At 33.0% G+C, this 11,953-nt stretch overlaps 1 protein-coding gene across 1 annotated transcript; it reads right to left on the reverse strand.

Moving 5' to 3' along the window:
• Positions 1-5,994: 5,994 nt before the first annotated feature.
• Positions 5,995-7,079, reverse strand: LOC149229864 (transcription factor bHLH118-like). The gene is made up of 3 exons (XM_089375928.1): positions 6,868-7,079; positions 6,414-6,773; positions 5,995-6,108 (listed from the first exon to the last, which is right to left on the reverse strand). Exons 1-3 carry the CDS (start codon positions 7,039-7,041, stop codon positions 5,995-5,997), a joined length of 648 nt encoding a protein of 215 aa, XP_089232054.1. The 5' UTR covers positions 7,042-7,079.
• Positions 7,080-11,953: the final 4,874 nt, after the last annotated feature.

The raw sequence follows: 11,953 nt of genomic DNA on the forward strand, positions 1-11,953 counted from the left end.
TATTGAATCAACCCAGAAACCTTGAAACCATCGGTTGCATTTGAAGTTATTAATATTTTCCTCTATTGTTAAAATCGCTCCATAATATTCTCACTCCAACCAGTCAATGGCAGGCCTGAACACTGCCAATGTTATGTTCTTCTCGTAAACGAAACTGTAGAAAGTGAAACCAAATCCAATGCCATTAAAAGACATTAATTATAGTATTCAACTACACTGGTTTAGTTTAAGGAGTTTACAGTGAAGTGTTGATATAAACTTATCAATTAAATCAATTTAAGATACATGGCTATGCTAATATAATTTTATATCCATCATATTGTAAATGTAATTTTATTTTTTAACGTTAAATATAATAAATATAATTATATTTATATATAATTATAATTTAATGACGACATCTAATAGCTTTTTTGGGTGGTTAGAAAGAGAATGAATAAGAAAGAGGAATCATCATAAAAAGGAGATTTGAATGATAGAGAAATGTTTTTTTAATTTCAGTATAGATCTTAAAAATATATATATTTTTTAAATATATGTCGGAGGTTAATAAATTTGGGGGATTTGTATGATGATTTGAGTTTTTATTGTATATGAAAGTTTTCATACAGATGACATTGTTTTTCAAATAGAGAAATGTAAGCATACGCATGTACTAGAGAGTTAAGTAATTGATTTTAGTAGAAGAAAGTAGATTCTATATGGAGTAGAGAGTTATTTTAACATTATTGATCTCAGTAGAAGAAAGTAGACAACACATGGATTAGAAAGTTGTTTCTATGTTGAGAAGAAATTGATCCTAGAAAAACAAAATACATCACACTTCCTTTTGTGGTGTTTAACAACATAATGTCATATTCTTTTTTAGTTATGGAAATAATTATTACTTCAAAACTCTGGATTATGGGAAAATTTTCATTTTTGTTAGATAGAGTGGATTTTAAGTGAATATTGTGTTATAAATATAATTACAATTACATAGAATTCCACAAAATAATAAAAGAATTAATCTATTAAAAAAAAAATAAGAAAATATAGCTTGGAAAAAACAAAAAAAAACAACACATGTATAAGAGAAACCTAAGCCAGCATATGTTTCTCATTATAAATCTAAAAACATAACCGAAGTTATAAAATAAGAACAAAAAATATGTAAATTTTTAATATTGTAATTTTTTTAAGCCGATGCATAATAGCTAAAAATACCGTCTATGTACGGAAAAGATGTCCCAATAACATAGAAGACATAACATTTTGGAATTTGTTTTTTTATGCTACAATCGACTTTAAATATTGTAACTATTTGAATATTCAAATGGAAAGAATGGACCTTCTTCTTCGTAAAAGGTAGAGAAGATTTTCTAGCTTCCATAAGACGTAATTAGTAGGTTATGTAGATGGAAAGAATGGATCTTCTTCATAAAAGATGAAGAAAATTTTCTAATTTCCATAAACAAGTAAATAATAGCTAATAAGTTAGGTAAATCGAAAGAATGAAATTTTTTCAAAAAGGGATAAAAGAGATTTTCTAGTTTCCGTAAACAAGTAAATAATAAGTTATGTAGAGAAGAGGGCCAAATACCTACCTCTACCTATATTATAAAAATAACAAGCATGAAGCAAGGAAGCATAGCTAATTTGTATGTGCACGCATGGATACCGACAATAAAGAACCCACTTAGAGTTCTAAGTAGTTTTGCAAATAGAGTACAATAAAAAACGCAATGATAAAATAAGCCTGGCAGCCATTTTTAAGACTCAAGAAAAAAGAGAAATCTTTCATAAATAAACATTCATATACTATCGGTGTTGATGAAGTCCGGGGGTTACAAGAACATTTGTTAAAAATCATTGTAAACCTAAGGTGTAAATTTTAATATGGTATGTTTTGGTTTAATGGATAAATTTAAATAATTAATCCATAGAAGATAGGAGGAAAAGAGATTTTTTTTGGATGCATCTTGTTTTATTATCAAAGCTATTTGAAGATAAGACAAAATGTTTATGAGTAAATATGTTACGAAATAAGAAATATATTATATGGAACAAAAGGATATGAAATAGAAATAATTAGAAAAATAAAATAAAGGTTGAAATTTCCTGAGATATTAATAAAAATAATATAATTATATATAAGAATTTGTAGTAGTTATTTGTAAAAATATTTTTCAAAGTTTTTTAAAATTATCATAAGCATATAAATTATGAAATTAAATATTTTTTAATTAAATATAAAAAAAAAAAAAATTTAATGTTAAGGAATATTCCAGCTTTTTAATCTAAATCTAAAATCAATCTTATTTCCTAGTATGATTGTTTTTAATATAAATGCTATACTAATTGTTCTTATGACCATAGAAGTAGTGAATTTTATTAACTATATTTTTATAATTGGAGATATGTAAACAGGTGAACACTTGTATAATCTAAATTATATATATTTTTCAAATTTTTATTTTAGATTTAGTAAAAATAATATTACAATTGGAATGTTTTTCTTTTAGAATTTTACTTTATTTTAATTAATGAAACTATAGTAATTGAGATATAGATAAATTATAAGGGAATTTCTTGTATTATTATTGGTGTTAATGGAAGATAAGGGAGAAAAAAATATGATAAAGATAATTTTACGAGGAAATAGAATAAAAATAAATAAGAATGGCTTAAGTGTCCATTCAAAAGTTAGAAAAGAATAAACTAACTAGTAAGAAATATTAGTAGTAAAAGAAATATATAAAAATTAAAAAAAAAATCTCTATTTTCAAAAGTATTGAGAAACTAACATTGAAACTATTACCAAAAAAATAATAATAAACTATAAAGGACTTTAAGATCCAAAATTGAAATTTGATGCTTCATCCAAAATTGAAATTTGATGCTTCACTATATTGGATATATGAGTTTAACAACTATGCCACTAAAAATTTTATTTTGTTTTTATGTTTTTGAAATTCATATTGTGTACTTAAATTGAGAAATTTAATTTAAAATTTCTGGCAATGAAATAAATCTTTAATTCTATGTAATATTTAGAAAAAAAATTAATCTGTAGAGGATATGGGACACCCCGTACATTTTAAACCTATTTTGAATGAATCAAGTACTTCAAGGATACTTTATCTCTACAAAAAGAGTTTTTCATAAGAGTTTAAAATTAGGTTTCCCTATTCTAATTAATTAACGATAAATAAGGTTATATTATATGGAAATTAGATTTTTCTTTTTTTGTAAGCTATATGTAGGACCCTTATTTTTCTATTTATATCAAAAACAGGTTGAAACATGTATAGCGTTTGGTGGCCTCAACCTACCCAAATGGGAAATCAGATCTGTTGGCCACCATAAGTTTTTATAAGCAGTCTAGTAACAAAAAAGAATAAGTCTACGGATCCATGTTAAATAAACTCCACAACAAGAACTACTAATCCGTTTCCAGACAGTCATTAAAAACTACTAACAAGAAAAAACTATTCTCAAGGAACAAACATGGTAAACCATTGATTCAAACTAAAGGATTAATCATCTTCAATTTCAGGAGGTGCTTCTGCATCTCTCATTGCTGGAGCAATCTTCTTCAGCTATTGCTGAATTTCGTCCAGCTTACTGTCTTGCATGAGCATAGTCATTTGGAGATTCTTCATTTCTCGCTTCATATTGGGCATGCCCTGAACCAATTCAGCCATTTCCTTTGCTACCTGCTCCATTGCCTTTGCCAGTAACCGTTTCAGCACCCAATAAACATGTAAATCCTATTTATATAAGGTCATGGGTCCCCTTGTGTTGCCCGAGTCAGGAATGAAGTTACCCCATTCTTCCATTTCAGGATCCGAGTCTTCTTCCATTACATTTTCCTCCAACTCTTGAATAAGCTTGCAGATGTCCTCGTCAGTTCCTTCTTTGTAAGCTTTTTCTGCCTCTTGCACAATATGTCGCATGGTTTTTCGGTTGCATCTATGACATGCTGAAGAGGAAGGTATTGATTCCTATTTGCCTGTTTCGTTATGTCTGCCTCTACCCCTACGCCCTCTCCCTCGACCTGGGCAAGCCGTTTTGTTCTTAACTACCACCTGACTACCCTGGCCAACAAAAAATATTATGTTCTCTGTAAATTCTTTGATTCCAAGCTCCTTTGCTTCCCGCTCCCAATTCTTACCCTCCCCCTGTCGCACTTTTCCAGTGGTCGGGTTATTCCCCAGCCTTCCTCCCCTAAGATAAGGTTGGTGAATGTTCTCAGGAGTCTTCTTAGCCTCCCAGACTGCCTGTTTTACCTCCTCAAGCTGCCCCTAATCATTATCTATACAGAATCCCTGCATGCATTTACCTTGGCCTGCGGCCCCCAAACTTACTAGATTCTTCCCCAGCATTTCTCATCCTGCCACCCTATGCCTTCTGACTGTTTGTAGTAGGAAAGAATTCCACGCCCCTCTCGCTTCTCTTCCCCTCTGCAGCGTCTAGCTCTCCCCCCTCTTCCCTGATATTGCAAAGATTAAAAGAAATGCAAGGATTTGTTTTATGAATACATACCCCATCCTATGTCAAGTTGCAGAGAACACCAGTTCACATCGAGCTCTCTTCGTCTCCTTCCCCTGCTGCATGATAACCTTGGTTCTATCCTCCACCACCCTTGTTAACCTCCTTCCACCTACCCGACGTCCCATCATCCTTCCGCCGCCGTTTCCTCCTGCTTCTTCCAACACTTGGCTGTCCCCTCCACACCTCGAGATTCTACCTTGCCTGCATGCTTCCCCGCATCTTGTGGAATTATTAGGATGTATGGTGGCCAGCTTTGCCACCCTCCTTCCTTCATCATCTTATCACACGTCGTCTCCACTTCTTTCACCCCGATCAGGGGTATTATATGGAAATTACATTTGAAATTCAATACCATATTAAATTTAAATTTTATGTTTTAAGTCATTTTTATATTTATGGTAGATTTTAAAATCTTTTATAAAAATTGTATATTAGGGAACTCCATTAGTGGACTCCCCTCCTATTTTTATTAAAGTTTTGAAATATTCTGGAACCCTTTAGAGATATTCCGAAATCAAATTCTATTAGGGAACTCCATTAGTTGACTCCCCTCCTATTTTTGTTAAATTTTTGAAATATTCTGGAACCCTTTAGAGATATTCCGAAATCAAATTCTATTAATGTACTGAAGTGAGTGGAGTTCAAAGTTGCTCGTTAACTTGCTTACGAAATAGTTCAAACAATATTGAAAAGTTTTGAACGTAATCAGTATTTCAACACAAGTTCACCTTCTTATATGGCAGGGGAGAAGCTTAAAGAGAGGAGAGACTCAGCCTCCCGAGTAGTTATATGTGGCTTGGTTCGCAAGGCAATTGTTCAAAGCTGTCATATATAACAGTTTAAAGGTTCAAAACTACATTTGCTTTCATTTCTTCACAAATATAGCTGCTTAGTTCATTTAACATAATCGTGGGAATAAGAGTTTCTCCCGTTTAAAGGTTCAAAACTACATTTGCTTTCATTTCTTCACAAATATAGCTGCCTAGTTCATTTAACATAATCATGGGAATAAGAGTTTCTCCCGTTTAAAGGTTCAAAACTACATTTGATTTCATTTCTTCACAAATATAGCTTCTTAGCTCATTTAACAAAATCATGGAATCAGAGGTTCTCCAAAACGTGAAAGTTTTTAATGTACCAATCTTGTTAGAAAATGTTTGTGCTTCAGTATGCTAATTTCTTTGATCCTACGTCGTCTTCTTCTAATATGGTAATACCACATTTATTCTACTTATTTAGAAACTTCAACGACTCTATCACTTGATATGTGATTCAGTTCATCAACCAAACATTTCAGACAACCTTGAAAGAGTCGATCTCTCGACATGCATTTCTAACAAAACTGTGCTTTGGCATATCAACCAAGCATTTCTGACAGATCTCTTTTGCAGATTAAGCTAGATGCATAATGTACGTTTGACAGGCCTTTGAAAACATTCATTTATGCCTTAAAAAACATTATGCTGGAGCTTCAGTGGTTCTCAAATCCTTATTCTTGGTTTGGTGAGTGCTTATCAAATGCCAAAGTTTCTGGTAGAGGGTGTCCAAGTTAAAAGTATTGAGATCAAGCACCTGCATCGTTAAAAAAACATATAAACATATGTGCTTATTGCTGGCAGAGGAGACATGTGCTTTTAATCATGGATGAAAGAGATGTCCATGTAGAATGTGTGAACCTAATAAAAAAGAAGGCGTCCTAATAAAAAACAAAGAGTTTTTCTTAACCTTGTTTTTCAAGCAAACAAAAGGTCCACATAAAAACTATGAATTTTTAGCAGCGTAAATGTTTTCCTGTGGTTTTTCGTGAGAGTTAAGATTATCTTATTCGTAGAAGAAGAATGTTATGTTACCCAGTGACAATGAGTATAAGAAACTACCTTGGCATGTATGGTATGATAAACTCTGTTGTTAATGGCAGATGAAGCAGCACTCACAACTTCAAGCCCGTCTTCTTCCAAAGCCAAAAGAATATCAGAGTACACGATATCACGTTCCAAAATGTTCGTCCAGATCTGGACACCCGAACCCACGGAGTTTATTTTCACTGCAGGGTCTTCCCGATCCGATCCTCCGAACGACACAGTTTTATTGCAAAATTTCTCGAACGAAACTTTTGCATTTTGGTCAGAGTTAACCTTCATTTTCTCTCTTTGGGCTGAAAGTTCTTTGACTTGTTGCTGTAGATGGCAAACGTAATTCACAGTTTCCAGTACTTGTTCTGCCGCTGTTCGTTTTCCCTGCACAACAGAACATTCAACTTTCATTGGATAAAACTATACAGAATATTGTTCATGTCTCAAAACCCTAGATATTGAGCAGAAGAAAACATACCCGGAGATTATGTTCCGGGAGTAATGATCTAAGCTGTGAAAAAAGCACTTTCATTTCTTTACGACGTTGCCTTTCAATCATTTTGTGATTTCTTTTGTCTTCCGTGACGGAGCCTGCTAATCTATTCCAAGACAGACTATCAGTTGGAGAACTTGAATTGCAGAATGTTTGCATTAGGGGATTGGAAAAGCCGGCTAGGGTTTCTTGGGTTTCCGAGTTGTAGCTAGCGAACAAATTAAATGTGTGGGCAAAATGATCAGTATTATAACTCGATGGAAATGGATCTTGCGCTGGCATACATGGATTGGGATTACTCGATACGCTTCCGACATCAAACTTGGCAACATCGTTATAAGAGAAAAATGGTGAAGGAATGCACATCTTTGTCCTTGACTAAAACTTAATTGACCTAAATTCAAAATTAAGAAAACTTTGCCAGCAATTTACGGACAAGCGTGTGAGGCCCCGATCAACTGCAAACTACTTTAGTACTCTATCAGTTCCAGCTTTCCAGTGAAGTACAAAATCCCGAACCGAATCTTGATAAACAACTCAACGTCACATTTAACACACACAGAAATAAGGTGGGATCTCTTCTCAAACAGGAAATTGTCCTCCAAACAAAACAAGAGCGTGTCTCAGATCATGTGTGAACATGATAATTTAACTACATGAAGATACGGCTCACAAAAGAAAAGCGTGTCTCAGATCATGTGTGAACATCATAATTTAACTACATGAAAATACGGCTCACAAGTCAATCTGATGCGACAATTATGAATTTTATAAGCTACCTGGAAACTAAATCGACGTAGGGTAATGTAAAGCAGCTAAATCGATGGGAAAAGCAGCTTAGAGTTAAGAAATCCGGAATAAACATAAACCTCGTTTTTGCTTGAGCGTTAGCGGGCATCACACAAAACATGGTATTTCTTTATGGGACCATTTTAGCGGAAGAACGAGGATCAATCCTCGTTATGCGTAGAGAGAATATTATAATCATAACCGATCGATATTTCAACGTGTGTTCAAAGTCAGGTAGTTGATGAGTTGTATACCATGTTCGTCGATGCCATATCCTTTTGTTTAAAGAGTATTTTCACGTGCATCATACAATTTAATATTGATACCAGAAACGCGTTTCTTTCCTTCATGTAATAAGTGTTTAAACTTTAGAGTATCAAATTTCTGGAGCTGTAAATATCTTTGAGCAGGAAATGCTATGAAGTTTTTCTTTTCTTCAACTATCAAATTTATGGAGCTGTAAATATGTTTGAGCAGGAAATGCTTTGGAAAGATTTGATTTTTTTTATATTTGGTAGATGTAAAGTTATGATCTATTTATGTGGGTTTATAGCAATATTATTTATAATTATATAAATTATATATATATATATATATATAGAAATATTGTTACTTTTAATTTTTATTAAAATCTATTTAGTTACATATATGAGTTTGAAATGTTTCTTTCACATATTTTATAAGAGTATTTTATATTATTGATACTACAAACAGTGTACATGGCATAATGGTTTAAGTTTTTTTTCCCCTAGTACTACAAACAGTTTAGGTAGGTCTAATGGTTTTAAGATATTCTTTTTTCTTTTATCTATTAGTGTAGTATCTAGAGGATTAAATCTTTCAAAATGTAAACTTGTTTTTTAGTGTAAAATTTCAGGAAATGTTTAAACATAGAGAGATTTGATTCCTCTTTACTCTTGGAAGATGCAAAGTTAAGATGAATTTATGTTGGTTTTTAGCAATATTATTTATATTTGTATAAATTTCACATCTCTATGGAAATTCTTACTTTTAATTTTATTAAAACCCATATAGTTACATATATATGAGCTTGGTATTTTTCTTAGACATGTTTTATAAATTTTTAAATTTAATTTTTTTGATGTGATATGCATGCCATTGATTTTTCTTTGGCATGTTTTACAATTTTTTCAGTATTTTTTTTTTATGTGATATGCATGGCATTGATTTTAGAGAGATAATGGGCTTAGAGAACGAGTTTATTGTAAATATTAGATTTTCATATGTTTATTAACTATATCTTTTGAAATATATCAGGGAGAAATTTCTCGATGGTGAATACTATGAGCGGGAGACTAGTCTGTAGTGCAGGATCCTCCAGATTCATCGACCCTTGGCTAGTGAAATGGTTGTTGATTTGGGGTTATGCAGATCGATCTTCCAACCGAGAGTTAGGGATGGTTTTGATCCCTCCTCTATCCCTTGTCTGTAAGCTATAGATGGTGGATTACACGGAGAAACACAGACTAGGTGAAGAAGCATATATTGACATGGACAATGGAGTTACTGATGCAGATTTCTATGATTTCCCTATTGTTGACCTTTGTGGGATCCTTCAGCTCGCGGAGGTACTTGGATATAGCAATTGAAAAGTGTTTGACAAAAGTTTCCAACTAGTGTTGGTTCCTAGGGTGGTTTTCACAGTGCCTACCTTCTGAAACAGAACATTGATTTCTAAAATAATCTCGGACCTGGAAGAAATGAAAGGTGTTGGGGACTTAGATCTACTAAAATTTCCAATTTTTGTTAGGTCCATGTTTGGATAATCCCTTTGTTTTATGTTACAATTAAATATTGTGGTTGTCTAGCTGATAACATTCAACAGTGGACGGGAATCCTTGTGGGAGAGATGAAGCTCCTTTACGAAGGGAGGAAACTGAAGATGGAAAAAGGTCTCAAAGATTATGGAATCAAGAGGGATGCCACTATCTCTATAGTTGCATGCTTGAAAGGTTGTGCTAGGAGTGTTAGGGCATCTTTGGCATCAAAACCTTTGTCTTTCAAGGATGCCCTAAGGCTAGGACCATGCTCTCAAACACCCAAGGACCTCTCAGGTCGAGCTTTTGTAGTGGAATACTCTACCGAGACCCCAACATTTAAGGTGAATTATACCATTAACAAGATAAGGACGAAGGAATATAAACAATACGAAATTATATGTCAGTTCAATGCCTTCTTTCCCTCGACATCTTCCCTCTAAGAGTGGGTTTACTAGAATTGGTCCCAGAATATAGATTTTATATTTTTTTGAAGGGTTATTTTGTGGTTTTCTTTAAAAATTTTGAAGATAAGTAGAAGGTTTTTGACCACGGGCCCTAGTTCTAGGGTCATGCTAGTACTTTTATTCAGCCATGGTCCATGGATTTTAAGCCACTTACCATGGAGTCTCTACATGTTCTTGTCTGGGTTAGGCTCCCAAAAGTTCCCCTCCATTGTATCTAACGCGATTTCCGAGAGGATAGTGGAGATTCTATAGTTCGCTTCATTAAAATAAAACAATGAAATATTGGAAAACAGGTTCATCACCTTTGTTCTCATATGTGTTGAAGTGGATCTTAGTGAGGGTTTACCAGATAAAATCATCCTCAAGTGGGAAGGAAAATAGTATATCCAACTATTGGATTTGGAAAATACAAATTTGTTCAAGTGCAGAAGATGCCAACAAACTGGGAACCTTTAGAATGCATTTCCTTCTCCCAAAGGGGCATTCTACTCTCAAGTGTCGAGGAAACTAAGTTGTGGATGCCACAATCTGAAGCCAACAGTTGATATCAAGAACTTTGCAGGTCAAATGAATGATTGTTCTAAGAAACATAGGGCATCTCTTGACAGCTCATTCTCTCTAGATGTAGTTTAGCCCTCAGATGCATCACCACATCCCTTGTTAGAGGAGAACCTTCTAGTAAAGAAAAATTAAATAACAATACCTATAATCATGCTAGTTATTTTTGGCCAGAAGCACACCCATGAGTCAGATCATTAGAAATAAGTATTAAATATGGAAAAACTGACAACCATGGAAACATAAAAAAAAAATTGGTTATATCTTCAATTGCTATTGAAAATATTGTAGGATGAATTGATGTTCATAGGATGAAGGGGAGTAAATATAAACGTTTAAACAACTCTAGTATTTTATATTAGGAATGTAGATATTGTTTCTAGATGTTCTCATTTTCTCATAAAATATGTTTTTTTAGAATTAATAAAATTAATTTACAAAAAAAACTTATATCTTTTCTAGTATCATGGTTACCAATATGAATCAGTATTATTTAAATTTAGTTTAATGTGATATGCATATTGTGATTTTTTATTGAATAAATTATTTGAAATAACTTTTTTAATCAAAACAAAATTAAAATAACGAATTGAATTCAAACTCCTTATTATTTTTGTAATTTCCACTTTATTTTATTAAATAGGATCAATCTTAATCGTTGATCTAGCAAGCCTCTAGAGGGATCAATTATTTTGATGTGCAAACTTAAAACAAAAAATGCACTTGGATAGGTTTGGTACCCTTACCTTGATCTTACCTTGATAGATGAGTGGTTATATATATATATATATATATATATATATATATATATATATATATATATATATATATTAAATTGCATTTTGAAATGCATAAATGGATTCGTGCCATGAAAAGCCCTTTGGCCACTTGGATTGTGTAGAATACAAAGCTTAAGATTTTATTTATGATATCTTTTAACAGTAAGAGTTTTTTTTTTCAATTGATTTATATAATATATACATAGTGTTTTTTGTTTAATATTTTACCTTGAATCTTTTTTACATTAGTTATATAATTTTTATTTAAAAATTAATGAATTACACATCTCATTATGTTGATGGTGTTGGACCTGCCAACTTTCAAGGGGATCTCCCCGGTAAGAAGTCCTAATTAGACCAGAGATCGTTTGGTGTAGGAGTCCCAACAGCGGGTCGTAAGGTAATGCCTTAACCATAATGTCACACAGAGGCAAGTAAGATAACTCTGTTAGTAGCAAGGGTGTGACTGATGCAGTGAGTCAAGGAAGGTGTATGAGAGGTTCCATAATTTCAAAGTGGGAAGGAGGTAAAGGCGAGTTCCAGGTTAATAGGGATCAATCCCAACTCGGCTAGGAACACACAACACAAAGGACATGCATAGCTTCTGGCGGAGCAATCCACTCGGATGCGGTAGTCACATCATACAAGGTAAGATAACACGTACAACACTCATGGATTAGTTCGAGATGAGTGTGACGGT

The sequence above is a fragment of the Pinus tabuliformis genome, chromosome J (genome assembly GCF_031772625.1).
Source record: "Pinus tabuliformis cultivar Carrire ecotype Pingquan chromosome J, CPIR1, whole genome shotgun sequence".
Lineage (NCBI taxonomy): Eukaryota > Viridiplantae > Streptophyta > Pinopsida > Pinales > Pinaceae > Pinus > Pinus tabuliformis.

Coding starts and splice junctions, on each gene's coding strand:
- LOC149229864 (XM_089375928.1), bottom strand. CDS start 7,041: ATGCAAACATTCTGCAATTCAAGTTCTCCAACTGATAGTCTGTCTTGG. Junction 6,774..6,867: donor TCCCGGAACATAATCTCCGG/GTATGTTTTCTT, acceptor TCTGTTGTGCAG/GGAAAACGAACAGCGGCAGA. Junction 6,109..6,413: donor ATCATACCATACATGCCAAG/GTAGTTTCTTAT, acceptor TTAACGATGCAG/GTGCTTGATCTCAATACTTT.